We start from the raw sequence: 20,767 nt of genomic DNA, 5'->3' as shown, positions 1-20,767 counted from the left end.
AAGCATTTTCTTCCTTAATCTTCCCAGAAACTCATGAGATTGGTCATATTGGTGTCTTTCCCCAAAGTGAGGCTTGCAGAAGTGAGGCAGCTGGCCCCAGGGCCCAAGAAGAGATTTGTACCTGGGTGGGTCCAGATTCCAGAGTCACCCTCCTGAGCCCTCCACCGTGCTTCCAAAGAAGGTGTGGGTAAGGAAGGTTCCATTGGTTTGTCATTGCAGAAGTCAGCAAGTGTTTAATCTTTGGCATATAGTCTTAGGGAGATCCTAAAGTTTCCCAAGCAAAAAAGATTCTAAGTTCATTTAACTTTTGTGTTGAGAAACCAGAGCTGGTGTGTTCAATTAAGAATATGCAGGTTAGGACTTCCCTGGTGGTGCAGTGGTTAAGAATTCGCCTGCCAATGCAGGGGACGTGGGTTCGAGCCCTGGTCTGGGAAGATCCCACATGCTGCGGAGCAACTAAGCCCATGAGCCACAACTACTGAGCCTGTGTGCCACAACTACTGAGCCTGTGTGCCACAACTACTGAAGCCTGTGTGCCTAGAGCCCATGCTTGCAACAAGAGAAGCACACTGCAATGAAGAGTAGCCCCCGCTTGCCGCAACTAAAGAAAAGCCCATGCGCAGCAACGAAGACCCAACGCAGCAACGAAGACCCAAAAATAAATAAATTAATTAATAAAAAAAAAAGAAGAAGAAGAATATGCAGGTTAGAGGAGGCACAAGCCACCTACATGGATTGGGGTCGGCAGGTACTTCCTCGGCATCCGAGCTCCCACTTTAGGGAAGTGAAAACCCTGGGATTGTTTTGGTTGAAGGGACAATTTCAGTAAACCAACAGAGAGGAAGTAAAAATAACAATTTGTTACTTATACATCCCAGAAACAGGGTGAGGGGCGGGGGGTTGGTGGCACAATGGGCCAGGGGGAGGGCAGCCCTCAGTCCCAGGTCATCAGTGGGCAGGACAGAGAGAGCAGGGTAGCAGGCACCTCGTGCTTACCAGGTGGTTGGGGCAGAGGTCAGTAATTGTTTTCTTTTTTTTCTGAACACCACTTTTATTTAATATGCACCACATGCACATGATGCAGGCAGGGAGAGGTTATGAATCCACGCATTGAAGGTGAGACCAACTGGGACTATTGTCAAACGTGCGCTGAGTCAGTTAGGGTGTTGCTCAAAGTTCTTTATACTTAATGGTTTCCTCGAAAGTAAGTGCAGAAGCAGAAATGTGTACACATCCCAAAGCATCTTCTGCATTTGGTTTCCTGTGCTTTCTTTGCATTCTGTTTTTCTTTTGCCTTTTCTACTAGTGGTATTAACTGCTGGTGTTCTGCTAAAGTCTTTAAGAATTCCATAATGAATGGCAGATAATTATGCTTCCTTCTGATGTTTTCAATCTTATATCTTTTTAATTTCTGTACTTCTTCAATAAGCACCTGATTTCTGGCAGCCTCTGACTGAATAGCACTTAACATGTTATTACCCTGATCTGTATCCATGGGTTCCTCCTCAGCAAGTTGTCTTTGTAATTCTTCTATCTTCTCTTCATATATCATTTTTCTGTCAGACACAATGGCCATTAAGTTAAATTGAATTTCACCTTCACTGTACTTTTGTATCCTTTTTTCTATGACAGGCCTCACTGCACTGATCCAGTCATCTTGATGACATACACCTAAATCAGTGGGTCCTTCTCTTAATCCATCTAATTCCTACAGCCTTACATTACTAGGAACATAACTGACAAAGTGAAAAGCATCTTCTCTTTCTGATGTCTATGCATCAAATTCAAACATCTGCTGTCTGGCGAAACTGTTGTGTACTTGTCGAATCACATCCGAATTACTCAGTGCCAAACCTTTCACAGCTGCATCAAAACTTTGTGAAAATTCTTTAAACCCTGATAATGTCTCTCCTAAATGGACATCTTGATGGATACAGTTCAATAACACACTTACTATGGCTGGAGTAGCACAAGCATTATTAATTACCCGCTTGGCAAAAAATATCATGTCAAGTCTGGAGTCCTGAGCCCCAGAGCCTGCTGGTTCTTCTCCTGGCTGCCACTTGAAAAGAAAAATCAGGGCTTCCCTGGTGGCACAGTGGTTAAGAATCCACCTGCCAATGCAGGGCACAGGTTCGAACCCTGGTCCCGGAAGATCCTACATGCTGCGGAGCAACTAAGCCCGTGCGCCAGAACTACTGAGCCTGCGCTCTAGAGCCCGTGAGCCACAACTACTGAGCCCGTGCGCCTGGAGCCCGTGCTCCGCAACAAGAGAAGCCACTGCAATGAGAAGCCCGCGCACCACAACGAAGAGTAGCCCCCGCTTGCCCCAACTAGAGAAAGCCCGTGCACAGTAACGAAGACTCAATGCAGCCAAAAATAATAAAAATAAAATTAAAAAAAGAAAAATCAACCCATGAACCGGATTTATCAAAATTCTCAGGCTCTAAACTCCGTATTTCTTCTACTTGGGCTCCTCAGCAACTGAATGCTTTAATGAGCTCGGTGAAGACCCGGGGTCATTTTCCACGCAGCGCCACTCTCTGGCATTGCCCATCGTGCCCTCTCCCCCACCGCTCCATCCGCTGCCGGCCACTGGAATCGGCACACCCGCACTGGCTCGTCAACCACACATCCCCCCCGCCTACTCCGTCACTAATTTTTCAAGGGGTCAACTTTTTTTTTTTTTTTTTTTTTGCGGTACGCGGGCCTCTCACTGTTGTGGCCTCTCCCGTTGCGGAGCACAGGCTCCGGACGCGCAGGCTCAGCGGCCATGGCTCACGGGCCCAGCCGGACCAGGGCACGAACCCGTGTCCCCTGCATCGGCAGGCGGACTCTCAACCACTGCGTCACCAGGGAAGCTCCAAGGGCTCAACTCTTAAGTGGTTATTTTAAAAGGTGCCCCCCAAAAAGCAAAGCAGGAACTTCGGGTGGGAATCCCAAACTCAGACCCTTATCTAAATGTCCAGACTCTGGGTGTGAGCAGGTTTGTCATACGGTAAAGTGCCGAGGCAGCAACTCCAAGGAGTTGTTTTTCTCATCACAACTTTAAAAAGAGTGCCATCCGTGCCTTGCTTCGAGAACCAAACAAGTCCTTGAATGTTGCCACATCAGAAGGTCACGGAACTGCCAGCGAGTGGAGCAAAAGCTTGTGGTGAATCGTGTCAGGAGTTCTCAGAATCATATTGTGCTGTGTTTCAGACACGTCTCGAGAAAGGAATGCAGCGAGTCACAGGGACATTATGGTTGCTGGGCAGTGGAGCCTAATTTAGAGGGGACCCCCCAACACACTTTTTTTTTTTTTTCGGTTTTGAAATAGGCACACCCCTCTGGTCATTCTTAATAGAGACCAGGATATTGAAGAATGTTTCTGCACTCTGATAAAAACAGTAGTGCCAACATGATAACATATGGCCATTCTCCTTCCACTTCAGTGTTGGAGTGGGGGCTGGGATGCAAAAGGGGTGGGTGGGGACTGTGGCAAACCGGTGAGCCCCCTCTCAGGTGGGCAGCTCCACCCAGAAACTGTGACTGGCGCCTTACAGGCACACTGGCTCAGCACTGTCAGGCCTCCCAATGTTCCTGAGAGAGTTGGAAATGCAGATTTTTATGTGAAATCCCTCCAGTTTTCAATGCTCGCTCACTTTTCTGTCACATACCGTGACGGCCAAATGCACCTTGCTTGTGGCTTATCAGTTTCAAGTGCCTGGAATAGTTGTTTGGAACTGACCAGTCTTCCTGGTCTCCCGTCTCTGCTCCGCCCCTTATTAACTGTGTTATCAAAAGAATTGATCTCTCCGTTATTTAATACCTGTTTCCTTATCTGTCAAATGGAGATAGGAATTTTACCTATTTCTGAGCATTGCTGTGAGGATTAACGAGAAAGCCTGGGAAGCCGGTGCCGGGTACCTAGCCAAGTGTATGGTAAACATTAACTTGTATCATTATTTGTGGTCTCTTTCCATAAGTGCAGGGTGACCATATGTCCTAGTTTGCCTGGGACAGCCCTGGCTCAAGCTTGTTGTAGTGCTGTAATTATTAGTAACTCCCCTTCTCATTCTCAACATGAGACAATAAATGATATGGTCAACTTATATAAGCAGATACTGGTGTGATACGGTTCAGGACTTGAATAAGGTTTAGTCCTAATGGAAAGGTCATGGTTCCAGTTGTTTGAATGTCCTTGGACAAGTCACTTAACCTTTCTGTGTTTCGGTTTCCAAATTCTAAAGGACTGACAAGATGAATTCTAAGACCCTCCAGTTCATATTCATTCTGTCATTCGACATTTGTGAGTCCAGACTATGGCAGGCAAACGCTGGGGACATGGAGAGGCGGAGGATAGAACCTGAGCCCTCAAGGGGCACTTAGCCAATGAGGAACTCATTGTGTTGTGTGAATGGGGGGGAGGGATCCTACCCTTTTTTCTATGTTATGTGAAAGACCGTTAGTTAGAAATTGTTGGGCTTCCCTGGTGGCGCAGTGGCTAAGAATCTGCCTGCCAATGCAGGGGACACGGGTTCGAGCCCTGGTCCCACATGCCGCAGAGCAACTAAGCTCGTGCGCCACAACTACTGAGCCTGTGCTCTAGAGCCCGTGAGCCACAACTACTGAAGCCCACGCACCTAGAGCCTGTGCTCCACAACAAGAGAAACCACCGCAGTGAGAAGCCCACTCGCCGCAACTAGAGAAAGCCCGCACGCAGCAACGAAGACCCAACGCAGCCAAAAGAAAAACGAAAAATTGTTCATAAAATAGTTCTTGCGAATCCAATGGTTTATATTTGAAACCTCAGTTTCTCACAAACAAATCATTAGATTTTAGTTTAATTCCCCACACGTTTCTCTTTCTTTGTTTGAAAAAAATCTTCACTGTGGAAAATACAGAAAGGCCTAAAGGAGATTTTTTCTTCCTTTCTGTTGACTCTGCAGTAAGCAGTAGGGGGGCGGGGGGGGCTTCTAGTATTTTAGCTTTAAGTTACTGCCCCCCCCCACTTCTGCAGCCACTTTGGCAAAGCTAATTTTTTTTTTGTTTGGCCAGTTGAACCAACCCTCCCCCCGCCCCCGCAGTGAAAGCGAGGAGGCCTAACCACTGGGCCGCCAGGGAATTCCCCAAACTAAATTTTTTAAAAGTCGCTCTCTCTGTTTGTCCCGGTGTCTCCTTTATTATAAATCCTTTCACTCATTCATTTACTCATCCTAAATCAGAGGTATGAAGCATCTAATGCAGCGCTGGGGCTGGGGCTCTCCTATCCGTGCTTTTATGAAATAATCTGCTGACGACTCCCACGGAGAAGTAAAACAAGTGTGGCTCCGCGGAGGCCGGCGCGGGCGGCGGGCGCGTGATTTCTGCGCCGGGACGGCTACGCCCCCACCCACGCGCGCTCCCTTCCAGGGTCGAATGAGGAGCTGGACCCGGCCCCAGCCGCGGGTCCTGGATCCTGCCCTTCGCTGGCTGGTCAGTGAGGTTGGATTGTCCTGGCCCAGAAGGCCACTTCCCGCCACGACCGGAGCCGGCCGTTGTTGTGAAAGTTGCCCCCCGGGGAAGGAAGTGGCTTTGGGCTGTTTATTTTGGCTGCGGGCTAACAGACGGCGCGCCGGAGGCCGCCGACCTGGGGTTCGCAGAGCTGGGCTGGGGAGCCTGGCGGACCTCGTGGCCGCGGCGGGGCTGGGGGAGGGGTCTGCGCCCAAAGGCCCCGGGCCGCGCCGCGGAGATGGGAGCGCATCGCGGAAGGAGGGCGCACGGCCTAGGTGGGGGGGGGGCGCAGCGGCCACGAAGACCCGGAACTCCGAGGACGGGCTGGGCCCAGCACCTCGGGTCCTGGAGGCGGGCGTGAGGGAGGATGGGGTCAAGGTGGGCCCGCCCCTGGGATGCTCTAGTAGAGAAAGAGACGTGGGGACCAGGCAGGGGAGCGAGGCTGCGGGAGCTGCCCGTGAGCAGAGGGGTGCAGGGTCTCCCCAGAGGTTAGAGGCGATTTGGGGCTCGGCATCCCCCGCCCTTCCTAGCCTTCGTACAAGATGGGGCCTGGGAAAGGACGGGCCGAAAATATCGTGATGCTTTAGTCTGAGAAGACAAAAGACAGCAGGGCATGAGATCAAACACTCTTAAATCGCCACGGGGTGAAGGTCAGGGCGGGTGAGGATTTGCGTCTCCGAGAGCCCCAGGGGCCAGCTCCCCTCAGCCGGCACCGCCTGGGGGACCCAGGCAGAGCCATGGGAGGGTGAAAGCTGCCTTTCCGAATTTACCGGAATTCCTATCCCCCCTTCACACCATCCTCTTGCATGTATTAGGTGACAAGCCCATCTCTTAACCCATTCTCTGCCAGAGTTTGCTTTAACATCTTAAGACACAGCATATCACATCGTGCAATACAGACATTTTAAGGGGGGAAAAGAGCGTCTCTAGAGGAGGTTGACTGCTGCTGGAGAGAGTGAGAGAGACACTGCACACAGCGTGCGTGGGACAGCCGCGGAGCCTCCTCGGGGCTGTGTGTGTTCGGTTCCGTCCCATGCTCTGTAATGGACCAGCAGTTTGGCCTGGCTGGAGTGGAGGGGCTGCTGGGGAGGAGGCCGGAGAGTAGGAAGAGCCTGGCGGGTGGGCGGTAGAGGGGGAAGCCCACACTAGCTCAGGATTTTGGTGGCGATGCTGCACGGCTGGGCAGAGTATTGGGCCTCGAAGGCGTGTGACTCCCCTGCCCTCCACGGAAGGAATGCCCTGCCGCCCGCCCCCCCAGGTCCGGTGTGCGTGCAGGGACATGGACACAGCCTCTAGCAGAGGGTGGCGCAGGGTGGGACGCCTGGTCCCCAGGGTTGGCCCCTCTGCAGGGCGGAACTGGCAGCTTCTGCTGACTCGGACATTTCCAGGCCTGGCCTCAGGGCCAAGTGGCTCATTGAAAACAGCTGCTCCTTTTGGCTGGCAGCCCTGCGGGGGCTGTGGCTCTCCCTGGGATGACCCCTGGCCTCTGCGTGGCCTGGGGAGGGGTGCCAAAGGGGGAGACGGCTGGGGAGGGGGGCGGGTGGTGCGGGGAGAGACTCAGCGGCTGGAGGCCACCCTGCTGCGCCCTCTGGGACCAAATATGGTCAGCTCTCCCCAGGCTCGCCAGCTGGTCCCTGGTCCCCAGCTCTCTAGGAGCTGAGCCAGGCTGTTTGCTGGGTCCCCAGTCTTTGATTCTGCCATTCCCCGAACTTGGAAAACCCTCCGTGTCCTTGTCTCTGCTTGCGCCTTTCAGGGTTTTGTTTGACGTGTCCCTCGTTCAGTAGATATTTGTGGAGAGCCTGCTGTGTGCCAGGCACTGTGCTCGAGTGAACCTCCCCTCCGCTTCCTTCAGCTCGAGTGAACTTCCCCTCCGCTTCCTTCAGCGTGATGTCTTCAGCTTGTGATGGGGAACAGCCGTCTCATCGGAGGTCAGACCTCTGGCTGCCTCTGCTGCTGGGCTGAGTCCGGGAAGCTGCAGGGACAGCTGAGAGGTTTGCTGCTGAGAAACAGACAGTTGTGAGCCTCTGCACTCAGCCTCAGGACCAGCACATTGTGTGTACCTTACAGCAGACGGGAAAGGAAAGGAGGCCACAGTGACCCTCAACCCGGAGGGAGGAGGTGGGGTTACTCAGTGTAGGGCAGATATCTTTAAAACCCAGTTACCTCTGAGCACGGGAATAAATTTCCAGGGTGATGCCCTGGATATCTGAGAAGCAAGGAAGTATGGATTCCACACCAGAAAGATTCCTTCAGTTACCTGGGAAATCCATTTCTATCCATTTACCCCCAACCATGTGGTATAAATTAGATCTGACTGTTTTGCACACTTGTTGATGTGTTGCTTGTAACTTTTTCATGGATTGCTTTGTGAGTTCTGCATCTCCAGCTTCACTGTAAACATCTTGAGGGCAGAAGCCACATCCTTAATTTCCCTATAGTATCTAGTTCAGTGTTTCGTAAATGCTTGTCATTGTCATGAATGAGAAAGTCTCTGGGGGAGCCGCCAGAGATACGATCCCAGAGGCAGCCACCGGCCCAAGAAGCTCATCATTGGTCTGACGGTCAGAGGGGACTCTGGAACAATGCCTCCAGGGGAGTAAGGAGCATGGACCAGTGTTCCAGACTGGTCCATGGACCTAGGGTTGTGTGTTTATCAGGATTCTTTGGTTACAAGGACAAAAGCGCGATGCAAACCAGCTCAGCAAAAAAAGAGAAAGGGATGTGGCTGCAAATGATCCCGAGTGATGCACAGTGCGGAGGAAGAGCCGCAGGGACCCAGGGGCTGGGGCTGGACATTCTGCACCACAAGGACTCACGTCCTCTCCTTCCGTCTCTCAGCTCTGCGTCTCTTTCCATATTATCTCCTTCCTTGCTTACAACAGAAAGATCTTTTCCTCATGGTAGGAAACGTGGCCGTTGGCAGCCCCAGTTTAGCCACGTGAACAGAGAGAGGAGACGTCAGGGCTCCAGGAGAGGACTCTGATCAGCCCTGTTTAAGTGCCAGTCACTGTAGCCAGGGGGATGGACATGATTATTGGCCAGTAGTGAGCCTCGTGCCCACTCACATAGCTAGAGATGCAGGAAAATACTTTATAAATAATAAGGGGAAGAGAGTGGGAAGTTTGCTAGGTAGACAAAAACAAAGACCAGAGACTACGGGCAGCTCCACGAGGTCAGGGATTCCGTTATCGTCCCCGTATGTTCCACGCTGAGCCTGGCTCCCGCCAGCCCGTATGGTGACAGGGGCTGGGTTGTATCTGGGTAGCTCATCCTTACACCCTCTGTGCCTGGCACCCTGCCTGCCACCTGTGAGAATCTCAGGGAATATTTGTTGAACAAATGAATGAATGACGTGCAGTTGGTTTTCGATGCACAGTTCCCTCCCTGGCCTCATTCATTCATTCACTCCCTGAACAAGTGCATCGTGGCCCACAACTGGGTGCCTGGCGTTGTGGTGTCGGTGTGGTTGCCATCCAGATACAAGGGGTCATCTTTGTCCTTGCTGAGGACCCTACCGAGGTCCTAGTGGGGGCCACTCCCACTCCCTGCATTGCCACCTGAGGCTCCCCAAGTGAGTGGAGCGGGGCTAGGGGGCTGGGTGAGGCTGGAGGGGACCTTCTTGGGAGGTGGGGGGCATCAGGCCTCCGCGCTTTGAGCTCCCTCTGCCGCTTCCCGTGTGCCCGCGGAGACCGTGCATGCGAAGCACACAGAGGCAGTTCTCAAAATGCCTGGTTCCCTTCCCTCTCGCCTGAGCGTTTCTGGCTCGGCCAAGGCTGGGCTTCATCTCTGCTTCCATTGGCCCCTTGAGAAAGAGCTTCCTTCCTCCCGCCCTTCGACTCTGAGCGGAAAACGCTCTCCCTAGAGTCCCGCAGCCCCCTGCTCGGCAAAGCCCCTGGGTTCCACCGCTGAGAATTGGCCTCAGCCTCCCCGCCGCTCCCAAGTTCCTTATCCTTTTCTCATTTGCTGCCGCCAAGGCACTTCTGTGACCCGCATTCCTCACCTTCTGCCCCCTGCGGATCCTCAGTGACTTCAGACTCTGAAGACTCAGCTCTCTGCGCCACCCCCAGACACTTGGACTTGAAGGGCTCGTTTGGCCTCATGTCCTGCTGCGTCCAAACCCACTGTCCTCTAACTAGGAGGGTGCTGTGTGTTTCCTCGTGTTCCCCGCGTTGCCTGGGACATACCGTGCACAGAGCAGGCGCTCCAGGTAGATATGTGGATTTGAACCCAGAACCTAGGACAGCTGAGTGAGGAGGGGACTTGCGCAGTGATCCACGTGACAGAGGAGGAAACGGAGGCCTTGAAAGGTACCGCGATTGGGCGTCCTGCTCTCTTGCCCTCTGGGCCTCGGTTTCCTCATCTGCCGAGAGGTGAGAAGGTGGCGTCTCCCGACCCCACGGGCCTCTTTCAGACCCTGCATTTGCCATTTGTTACGACTTGATGTAGACCATGCGTGGGTTTTCTGGTCAGGGAGGAGGGGGAGCTACTGTCCCCCTGGGCTGCCGTGGGCTCCTGGGGCGTTCTGAGCTGCATGTCCAGCCCGCCCATCTCCAGGAGCGCCTATAAAAGCAAGCACGACTTTCTCCCTTTTCCGGTCCCACGCCCTCTCCCTACCGCCTGCCAAGGGCCACTTTCTGTTATCACTGACTCTCCTCGCTGGAGTGGAGTTTCTGAGGATCAAATGCCCGATCCAATCAAAGGCTCAGACAGGCCTGGATCAAGTCCTGGGCCAGTTTATGGTTCCTGGAGGGGGGCCGGAAGGGAGGGTTGGGGTGAGGGCAGCGGGGGAGGATTGGCTGTGGCAGTCGCCCTCGTTGGTCCTTTAGGAAGTCACCCGTGTCTTGCCCCGAGAGGACCCCCATCCCGGTGTTGTCAGAGAATAGAGTGACCGGTGTCCCTCCCCACTGGCCTTCCCACTGCGGAGTTTCAAACACGCGGCGGCAGGAGATGTGGGCGCTCTGTTTTAGGAAAATGAATTTGGCAGCCGGGACAAGGAGCAGAAAGTTAGACGGGTTGGTTGTGATTGTTATTTAGGCATGAAATTCATTCATTCATTCGTTATTATATTAAGTATTACCGTATGTTGGGCAGAGTTACAGGTACTGGGGAATATAGTGTGAAGATGAAGTCCTTGGAAGCTTCTGAACAAGAGGGGAGACAGAAAATAAACAAAACCACGTCCGATCATGAGCTCTGGTTCTGGAAATGGCAGGTTAGCTTGTATTAGTCTAATTCTCTGGCCAAGGGTCCTTATCGACTAAGGACAAAATATAAAATACAGTGGTTTGAGAGCAATTGAAACCAGACAGATGCTGGGGAGGAAACAGTCCTTGAAAGAGAAGAGGCTGCTGAGCGAGTGGTTCACTTCAGCAGCTGTTCCTCCTGAGAGCCCTGCCCAGGCTTGGGAGCTCAAACATCTTTACCGGTCAGAGTGTGGGGCTACCAGAAGAGCTGAAAATCAAGAGGGAGAATCCTGGAAAGGCAGGAGACGTCCTCCTACAAGTTCTCCTCAAATCCTTGGCTGCTTGTAAACTGTGCGTGGGCAGAGCGACGCTTTAAGGAGCCCAGCGAGAAACAGCAGCTGGAGGAAGAGATTGCAGGTGCTGCCTGGTGCTGGGGAAACAAGAGTTTGGAATTCAAGTTCCACCAAGTTAGAGGAGCTGAGTAATTGCCTAAGGTTTTCTTTGAAAACTCTAGAAGGCCTCATCTAGGATTAAACCCAAGGCTAAGGGCCACACCTTAAGACTGAACAGAAAAACGCAAACAACCCCACCCTAGCAAAACGTAAAACCAAAGCTTCTCCGGGATCGAGATGATCCAGCAGTGACTTAACTGCCTGCCACAACAAAACTCAGCATTCTTTTTACGAAGATAAAAAGTCCAGACTCCCTGTAACATGTCATCTACAAGTCCAATACGCCAAAAAAAACTCCAGACTCCTCGTAACATTATCCACTATATCCAGTATGTAATAAAAATTACTAGACATGGCAGGCAGCAGGAAAAAGTGACGCATAATCAACAGAAAAAATAGTCAGTAGGCCCAGACTCACAGATAACCCGGATGTTGGAAAAAATACCAGATAACAATAAATGCTGTGAAGAGAATTATGCTAGAGAATAACTGTGGTTACCACTTTAGATTGGGAGATCAGGGAGGGCCTCTCTAAAGATGTGACTTTTTTTGAGGCAGAGGGAGCAGTGCAAAGGCCCTGAGGCAGGAAAGAGGCCTGTTCAAGAAGGGGCCAGGAGGTCCTTGACCTGAGCAAGGGACAGTAGTATCATATGAGATCAGACTGGTAGGCAGGACCAGAACATGTAGGGTCTCGTGGCTCATAGTAAGTAGTATGAATTTTATTTGCAGAATGATGAATTGCCTTTGAAGGCAGGAGAGAGACTAATCTGACTTATATTGCTTTTCTTTTACTGTGAGAGAGGCTGTCATTTCAAATATTTAAGAACCAATTGCATTTCTTCTTTTTTTTTTAGCTGTGTATACATATCTTTTATTCATTTTCTACTATCTTGGTGCCATTTTACTCATAATTTATTGTATTTTTTATAAAAGCTCTTTTCATTTTAGGCAATAAACTATTTGCCTCTCGTAAGTTATACATATTTTTGTCACTTGAATTTTGATTTTTTATGGCATTTTTCATGCCATGAAAAAATTATTATGTTATTGAAGTTATCGCTGTTTTCTTTATGACCTTCAACACTCCAATATTATTTAAAAAATTTTTTTTTACAACTTATTTACATCTTTAAAAGATCACGCTGCCTGGCCATGAAGAATGACTTACAGAGGAATGCCAAGGCCAGCATGGTGGAACAGAAAGGTCTGGGGCTTGGACTCAGAAGACTGGGGCCAAATTTCAGCCTTGTGACTCTGGTCAAATTGTTCTACTACCCCTAGTCAAATACTTTGCCTATAATACGGAATCATCATCATCATCATCATCAACATTTATGGTGCTCTTACTGTGCGCTAGACCCCGTTCCAAACACTTTGCATGTCTTATCTCATTTAACGTTGACAGTAGTCTCACGATGAGGAAACCAAGCCGCGTGCCCAACTCCCACATTGAGTGGCAGAGCAGAGATTTGAACCCTAGCAGTCAGACTCATGCTTTCAAGGCATGAAAATAATCCTGAAGGGCCAGTGGATGCAGACGTGCTCTGGAGACTGAGATGTGCTGCATGTGTGTGTCGTGTACTAAGTGGCAGCTAAGGAACAAGAAGGAGGTGGTGAAACGGTGTCACAGAGACCTGGGTTCGCTTACTGGCTGTTTGGTACCATGAGTGGGTCGCTTCACAGCTCAAACTCACGTCAGTTTCGTCCTTTCTCTCTCTCAAACACTTTAAGATATAATCACAGCTTTTGAGATACAATTCACAGATTGTAAAACTCACCCATTTAAAATGTGCCTTTAATTGGGTTTTAGTATGTTCACAGAATTGTGCAACTATCATGACAATCTAATTTTAGCACATTTTCATCACCCCCCCAAAGAAACGCTGTACCTTTCCCCAGTCACTCCCCATTCCCATCACCCCAACCCAGCCCCAGGCAACCATTGATCTACCTCCTCTAAATTTAAATCTTGATTTCTTCATCTGTAAAGTAGGTGTGCAGGGGGCAGGTTGGATTTCAGTGTCTTTCATAGAGTGTCTGCTCAGTGAGGTGATGGGTGAGAAGATGCAGGATTGGGGAAGCCAGAGAGCTAAGCTCTGTCTAAAATCTAAGGAGTGAGATGGTTATGGGACATGAATGGTTGGGTTTTGCTGGGGGCGGGTGTGGTGAGTTGTTTGGGAAGATTCTAAATGAGAGGAGAAGATGGAGCCGCTGCATCTGAGGAGCAGGAGGGGAGAGTGAGACAAAGCGACTCCAGGCTGGAGAACTCTGGCGGAAAAACAGCGCTACGTAACAGAGGTTGGGATAAAGGTTGCAGCGTGGTGTGTGATGTGAACACCTTCACCGTCCTCATAAGATCTTCAGAAAAGTCAACAGTTCCCAACTTGCCATATGGAGTTGGGTTTGCTTTAGGGGGGTGGGACGGAAGGCTGAGTCCTACCTTCAGGTGGCAGGGGGCTAGAACAGAGGCTGGTCGCCTAGGCTCTGCCTTGACTGGGCACAGGGGGACAGCAGTGCCTCTTGCCAACACCCAAAGGGCCAGTAGTGAAGACTGAGTGATTTATCATATGAGAGAAGGCTCACAGCCCAGCACCAGGATCATGGTCAGTGTCTGCAGGCGGCCTGGCCGTCAAGGGCGGCCAGGAGACCCCTGTGATGGCCTCGTGTCCTGCCTTCCCTTCCAGAACCCAACGTCTTCCTCATCTTCAGCCATGGACTGCAGGGCTGCCTGGAGACCCAAGGTGGGCAAGTCCGAGTCTCCCCAGCCTGCAATGCCAGCCTTCCTGCCCAGCGCTGGAAGTGGGTCTCCCGAAACCGGCTCTTCAACCTGGGCACCATGCAGTGCCTGGGCACAGGCTGGCCGGGCACCAACACCACCGCCTCCCTGGGCATGTACGAGTGTGACCGGGAGGCACTGAATCTTCGCTGGCACTGTCGCACACTGGGTGACCAGCTGTCCCTGCTCCTGGGGGGCCGTTCCAGCAACACGTCCAAGGCTGGCACCCCTGAGCGCGGCGACCAGACCCGCAGCGGCCAGTGGCGCATCTATGGCAGCGATGAGGATCTGTGTGCTCGGCCCTACTATGGTGAGAGGCTGCTGGCAGGGCAGGGCTGGGGTCCTCGTGTCCGGGGCCTAGAGCCACAAGGGCAGATGCTGGGGTGACAAAACCTTGGCCTCTGCAGACCTCTGGCAGGCACCTCTTTCATTGCAGTGGGAAGCATTTTGGAATAATTGAGAAAATGAACTTCAAAGCCTATAATTTGCTTTTTTAAAAATTACGAAGTTAATACACTCTTGTAAAGACCTCAGACAGTACAACAGTGTAGAACGTAAAATGAGAAATCCCTTCCCCCAGGCCCACTCTTCAGGGGAGACCCCAGGGTAATCCTCCACAGGGGTCTTGATCCCCATTTTGCAGGGGTGAACAGGAACCAGAGTCACCCAGTGAGAGGGGCCTTTCCTGGTGGGCAGCTTCATCCTAAGGGTCCTTTCCTGGGAGTTCCAAGATAGAATTTGGCGTGAGGGCCAGCTGGATTTTGGACAGGCATTAAGGGGCACTGCGGGGCCCCCTTCCCAGCCCTATGGGATGAGCAGTAGGCCCTCTCCCAGGCTCCTGGGCTGACCTGACGGCAGAGGGAGCGTTAAAGCCACAGTCTGGTGCCACTGCCCCTCCCACTCTCTGCTGACCCCTGCCCACCCCGGCTCCCAGGGTTATAGGGGTTTTTGTCTGAGGGATAGGCAGCCTCTGGGGTCCAGGTGCCAAGGTCTTGGCTCCCCTCTCCTGCAGAGGTCTACACCATCCAGGGCAACTCCCACGGGAAGCCGTGCACCATCCCCTTCAAGTATGACAACCAGTGGTTCCACGGCTGCACCAGCACAGGCCGCGAGGACGGGCACCTGTGGTGCGCCACCACCCAGGACTACGGCAAGGACGAGCGCTGGGGCTTCTGCCCCATCAAGAGTGAGAGTGGAGCAGGCGGGGCTGGCGGGAGGCTGGCCCTGGGGGACGCGAGCGGGTGGCGGAACTTGCGGGGCAGAGTGGGAAGTGGCCTCTCCTCGCAGCACGGGGCAGCCTGTGTGGAGTCACTGCACTCCTGGAGGGACCCCCTGTGGGCCCTGCAGGAGAGGGAGGGCTGGGGAGGGACCCACACTCGGCTATCGTGGTGGCAGGTAACGACTGTGAGACCTTCTGGGACAAGGACCAGCTGACGGACAGCTGCTATCAGTTTAACTTCCAGTCCACGCTGTCCTGGAGGGAGGCCTGGGCCAGCTGTGAGCAACAGGGGGCGGATCTGCTGAGCATCACGGAGATCCACGAGCAGACCTACATCAATGGTGAGGCTGGGGCGGGGCGGGGGGCAGGCGCCTCAGACCTGCCCTGCCTTTGGAGGGCCCTGAGCCCTTTCTGCTGGTGGGGGTAAGGATGCTGGTGGTGGGGCAGAGGGTGGAGGGCCAGGGATGGGGCGACCCCTTCCTCACTGTCGCTATCTTGCTGTCAGGGCTGCTCACTGGCTATAGCTCCACACTGTGGATTGGCCTTAACGACCTGGACACCAGCGGAGGCTGGCAGTGGTCGGACAACTCGCCTCTCAAGTACCTCAACTGGGAGAGTGGTGAGGCGCGGGGTTTGGGGCGCAGGGAGGCCAGGGGACCTGCGCACAGGCACTTGGTCTCTTATTTGCTCCTTCGCTGGTACCCTACTCCAGGAGAGCAGTGAGGGTGGGGGCAGATTTCCACTCCCTTCTGGACCGGGCGCCACTGGTCCATGGCGTGTGTTGTCCGAATTAGGAACCGATGCCCCTTCCTCGGGACACAGGGCCTGGGAGGGGACTGGATCTTATTCTCCACGCACCCGTTCAGCCGCGGGCACCGGGGCACCGAGCGCGCCAGCAGCCTGGCCAGGGCGGGCGGGCAGGCGGGGCTGGAACGGGTTGCTGCGCAGAGGCACCAGGACCACGTGGGCCCAGGTTAGGCAGCAGGAGGGCCGAAGCGGGGCGCTGGGCATCTGAGCGGGCTCAGGTCTCCCGAGGGAGCACGAGGTTTGGGGTAGGGCTCCCAGGCCAGGGGGTGAGTTTCTCTCGCCTGGGGCGCTGGCGCCCTGCCCTCCCCACAGATCAGCCGGACAACCCGAGCGAGGAGAATTGCGGAGTGATCCGCACGGAGTCGTCGGGCGGCTGGCAGAACCGCGACTGCAGCATCGCGCTGCCCTACGTCTGCAAGAAGAAGCCCAATGCCACGGCCGCCGAGCCCCCGCCTCCCGGTGAGCCTGGCAGCCGCGGGGCGTGGGTGGGGCTCGTCAGGGCCGCAGCCGCCGGCGGCTCAGCCTCCCAGCACTGGGGTCTCTGATCCTCGCTATTCTTTTTAATGGTTCAGCTGAAGTCTGAACAAACTGAAATGTGCCATTAGTTCGTTCCGGGAACGTTCGTTGAGCACAGTGTTCAATGCCTCCGGACTCACCGTGTCCTCGTGGTGGTCACAGCCTGCTGGAGGTGACAGACACCTCAACATTCGATTGGAATGTCCTGAGTTATGTGCTATTATAAAACACGTGTATAATAAATATCAGAGGGGCCTAGAGAAGAAATTGATTAAGCTCCAGAGACTTAAGGAAGGTTTCCTGGAAGTGACATTGGATTTGGGCCTTTCAGGTTGAGCATAAGTTTAAAGAGGCATAAAGAGGTGTGAGGGGGGCGTCCCTGGCGGGGGCTGCAGGTGCAAAGGCACGGGGGCCTGGGAGCTCGCGGCAGCTTTGAGGACGGGCAGTATTGCTCCCTAACTAAGGGTTAGAGTATAGGCGCTAACCACTTAGTGTGGTCCGCCGTCCAGCAGCACAGCGTCACCTTCCCAGGTGACGTTATAAATGCTCGTTATAAATGTAGAATCTCAGGTGCACCCCCCCCCCACCAATTAATTGAATTAGAACCTGCATTTCCCAAGATCCTTAGGCGATTCATGTGCAGGTACAGTTTGAAAAGTACTGGATTAGAGGGTATGGGAACAAGACGGTTCAGAAAGGCAGGTTGCAGCCAGTTCCTGAAGGATCTTGGCTTCTGGGTGAAATCTGGGTGGGGCCGGGTAGGCTGTGGGAGCCTTTGCAGACTTTTAAGGCAGGGAGTGTCTGGTCCACATTTGTGATTCACCGAGATAGCTCTAGAGGCCGGCACCCGCTTTGGGGTGTGGCCTTGGGTCCGCAGCTTAGTCTCAGAGGTGCAACTTGAGGATAAACTCAACCCCATTGCAGGGTTGCTTTAAGGCTGGAGACCTGGCCTGGCTTAAAGGAGCGTCTCCTTAGGTTGGAGGGGCTACTGCAGGAGTCCAGTAGCCATGGGGTGAAGACGGGATTTGTACACGGAAAATACAGCAAAACCAGAAAAAAATCCACAAAACAGAAAGTAAGAGCTTACAGAGCAAAACTTCTGCTTCTGACCATTGAAGTGTTGCCGAAGGTTGATTCAGGGTCACTGGCCACCACTGTCTGTCCTCACCCCCTCGGGGGTCAGGAGCAAAGGTTTCAAACATTGGCCCCCACATCTAGGGCGTCTCACCTCCAGCTCAGGGGGAGCCTGGGGCAGGCACCAGTTCCAGGGCTTCCCTTTCTGAAAGGAGGGCCACAGGGCCAGTGTGGGCAGGCCTCTCTGTGGCCCCATCGGGACTGGCCCCTCACCAAGTCCTCTGTCCCCTGGATCTGCCCAGAGTGGCTGCTGTGGGGGGTTCTCCTCTGGGGCCTCACGGACCTGCAGGTATGTCTCTAGCCGTGGATTTCCTCTTTCATCCTGGCCCACATCTCTCTGCACGAGGTGTATTTTCTAAGCAGTTTCTTGGGTGGTTCTGCCTCCCGGGACTCATCACTCAAAGCGTGTCATTTTAGAGGCAGGCGCCGTCACGCCCCCAAAGCGTCCTCATTTCCTAAACTCCCTTCTTCCTACAGCCCTTGGGTCTGCACACCCACTAAACTCTTCTGTCCAAGGAGGCAGCCTTGGGTCTTAGCTCAGCGGCTGACAAGAGATGATCGATAGGTCTTGAGCCACGGAGGGAGGCTGCTCAGGCCCTCAGCCCTTCCCCACTCTGCCAGGTCTCCAAGAGACAGTATGGCTGGACCCTGGAGCATCTCCCAGGATGGAGTGGATCCCAGTGGGGCGATGCTTCAAGTGGGTACTTGCTTTCTTGCCCAGCCAGCAGAATCCTGTCCAAGCCTGATGGTGTGGGTGGTTTGGTAAAGTCTTGTTTTCTCGTGCCAAGACCCAAGTGAGAGCTTGTTTGCATCAGGTGCCTGCGGACCCTGATCCCTAGAGGGTGATCTTGAAATGCATGGAAATGGGAGTGAGGAAGGGCCTAAGGCCGGTTGGTTTCTCAGCTCTAGGGTTCAGGGAGAGGAGCTGGGGGTGGGGGTGGGGGGAGGATCAAGAGTAAAAATCCCAGCCAGGGGACGCCTGTCAGGCAGCGGTGAGTTCACGAGCGGCTGACCTGGGAGGCCCCGTTTCCCCACCCCCTTCATCCTGGACTAATGGAGCCACACTCCATAGATGTTCTTTGAGACAATGACGGCTGTGTCATTTATTAAGTGAGGTGGACACGCGCTAAGTTGTAATCTTACAGCAGGAAACCCCATTTACAGAGGAGGAAACTGAGGCTCCTGGGGCTGGTCTGTCCTGAATCCCCATCTATCTCTCCGTGAGAGCCCCAGCTTGGGGGGGCCGTCCTGTCTTGGGTGGAATCTGCCACCACCTCCCGGGGCTTCAGCCACCCTGGGAGTTTTGTCTTTCCAGCATCATTCGGTATTCAGACCTGTCCTCGTGGGAAGGGCGGATCTGTGACAGGTTTGGGGAGGGGGTGACTTCCAGGCCCCTGCCTGTGTTGACACCCAGGGGGTCGGTTCCCGGGCTGGGCAGCTCGGTCCCTGAGCAGCGGCCTCTCTGGTGTCCGCAGACGTGTGGGCCAACGTGAAGGTGGAGTGCGAGCCCAGCTGGCAGCCCTTCCAGGGCCACTGCTACCGCCTGCAGGCTGAGAAGCGCAGCTGGCAGGAGTCCAAGAAGATGTGTCTGCGGGGCGGGGGTGACCTGCTCAGCATCCACAGCGTGGCGGAGCTGGAGTTCATCACCAAGCAGATCAAGCAGGGTGAGGGGCCGCGTCCCCCGCGCCCATCCCATCCGCCCGGAGGCCCAGGGACGGTCCCTCCCTCCCCTGCCGGTGCCTGAGGCTGACCTCCCCATGTCCCCTCTCCCCTCTCCCCTCTCCCCGGCCGCACCCCAGAGGTGGAGGAGCTGTGGATCGGTCTCAACGACCTGAAACTGCAGATGAATTTTGAGTGGTCCGACGGGAGCCTCGTGAGCTTCACCCACTGGCATCCTTTTGAGCCCAACAACTTCCGGGACAGCCTGGAGGACTGTGTCACCATCTGGGGGCCGGTGAGAAGCCCCTCTCCCTGTCACGGGGCCCCCAGACCTAGCCTCAGTTTGCTCATCTGTCAGGGTAACTCTAATGGTGCCACCCTCAGAGGGTCACTGGGAGGATTAAAGGAGTGAGTTCTTGTGAAGCCTTAGGACGGTGCCTGGTGCGATCTTGGTCTGTTGCCAGCTGCACTTCCCCGCCTGCAGGTGGCGTCAGAACTCACATTATGTGGACATGCTCTGCAGGCAGGACTGCTCGGTGCCAGCCCTACCCAGCCCAGGGTCCTGCCCCCTCAAGAAATGATGGAGCTGTGACTGTTTGCCATGGCTTTGGCTCAGACAGTGTGGGTGGATGAAGGAATTGATCCAGGGCTTCAAGCAGAGATAAGTCTGGCCCTTAAAGAATGGACAAAGCTGTAGGGACAGACTGCTTACTCCAGAGACAGGACATTCTGCCGTGAGATACAGCCAACAGTGCCAGCGACTGTGGAGACATCTGGCTTAGAGGATGCTATTTAAAAATTTATGAACAATTATTTATTGAGCATCTGCTATGTGCCAGGCATTCTCCTGGGGGCTGGGACATATTAACACCTCTGCCCTCCAGATGCAGCTCAAGGCAGACAAATACTGCTGGCTGGGTGCCCTGGACACAGGAGGGTTAAGGCAGTGAGGAGGGGCCGAGGACTAAGTTCCTCTTCAGCTCCGTCAGCTGAGGTGAGGGTCTGGGCACACGGCCCCTGCTCGCCCTGGATCTGCAGGTACTGGCTGGACGCCTTGCCGACCTGGGAATCTCATTTGTCTGTCCTGCTCACAGTCTTAGCCAGCTTGTCCTTCATGTTTATGAAATGAGCTGTAAGTAATTTAAGAGAGCACCTTTTTCCGTTTAGACGGTGCTTGTCAAAGTTTTGAGGCATTTGCGCATCAACTCTGTGTGCTCTCATCAGCCCTGTGAGGCTTGTAGCACTAATCCTGCTTCCCCCATTTTCCAGCCTAGAGCACAGAGAGGTCAAGCTTCTTGCTCAGAATCACACAGCAAGTCAGAGGCACGGCCAGGTCTGGAAACCAGGTTCACTGAAGGGGTTTGGGAGATTTGGAGGAGATAGATTGAGACTCCCCCTTACCCTGTGTCCCTAGGAAGGTCGCTGGAATGACAGTCCCTGTAACCAGTCCCTGCCATCCATCTGCAAGAAGGCAGGCCAGCTGAGCCAGGGGGCCGCTGAGGAGGACCATGGCTGCCGGAAGGTGAGGGTGCTTCTGGAGCTGCCC

The 20,767-nt window shown here is 53.7% G+C and overlaps 1 protein-coding gene and 1 pseudogene across 3 annotated transcripts in view; one reads left to right on the top strand and one right to left on the bottom strand.

Annotated features, from left to right (window-relative positions):
- The window catches only part of MRC2 (mannose receptor C-type 2), a gene marked incomplete at its 3' end in the record, with an annotated part of 53,422 nt that overhangs the window by 18,514 nt on the left and 14,141 nt on the right, over window positions 1-20,767 (top strand). For both annotated transcript variants that reach the window (XM_082861752.1, XM_082861751.1), the window contains exons 2-9: window positions 13,795-14,196; window positions 14,899-15,072; window positions 15,282-15,446; window positions 15,611-15,724; window positions 16,225-16,371; window positions 19,038-19,226; window positions 19,362-19,516; window positions 20,636-20,743. In XM_082861752.1, coding sequence (XP_082717878.1) covers window positions 13,795-14,196; window positions 14,899-15,072; window positions 15,282-15,446; window positions 15,611-15,724; window positions 16,225-16,371; window positions 19,038-19,226; window positions 19,362-19,516; window positions 20,636-20,743 — 1,454 coding nt within the window. The remainder of the gene's footprint in view (window positions 1-13,794; window positions 14,197-14,898; window positions 15,073-15,281; window positions 15,447-15,610; window positions 15,725-16,224; window positions 16,372-19,037; window positions 19,227-19,361; window positions 19,517-20,635; window positions 20,744-20,767) is intronic.
- LOC309975547 (ubiquitin carboxyl-terminal hydrolase isozyme L5-like) lies at window positions 1,187-2,557 on the bottom strand (annotated as a pseudogene). Its single transcript has 2 exons — window positions 2,423-2,557; window positions 1,187-2,082 (listed from the first exon to the last, which is right to left on the bottom strand). The product of its transcript is annotated as a ubiquitin carboxyl-terminal hydrolase isozyme L5-like (transcript).

The sequence above is a fragment of the Leucopleurus acutus genome (assembly GCF_964270905.1).
Source record: "Leucopleurus acutus genome assembly, chromosome: 19".
Lineage (NCBI taxonomy): Eukaryota > Metazoa > Chordata > Mammalia > Artiodactyla > Delphinidae > Leucopleurus > Leucopleurus acutus.
The sequence above is the reverse complement of the archived record's forward strand: the minus strand, read 5'-3'. Positions and strand labels throughout refer to the sequence as shown.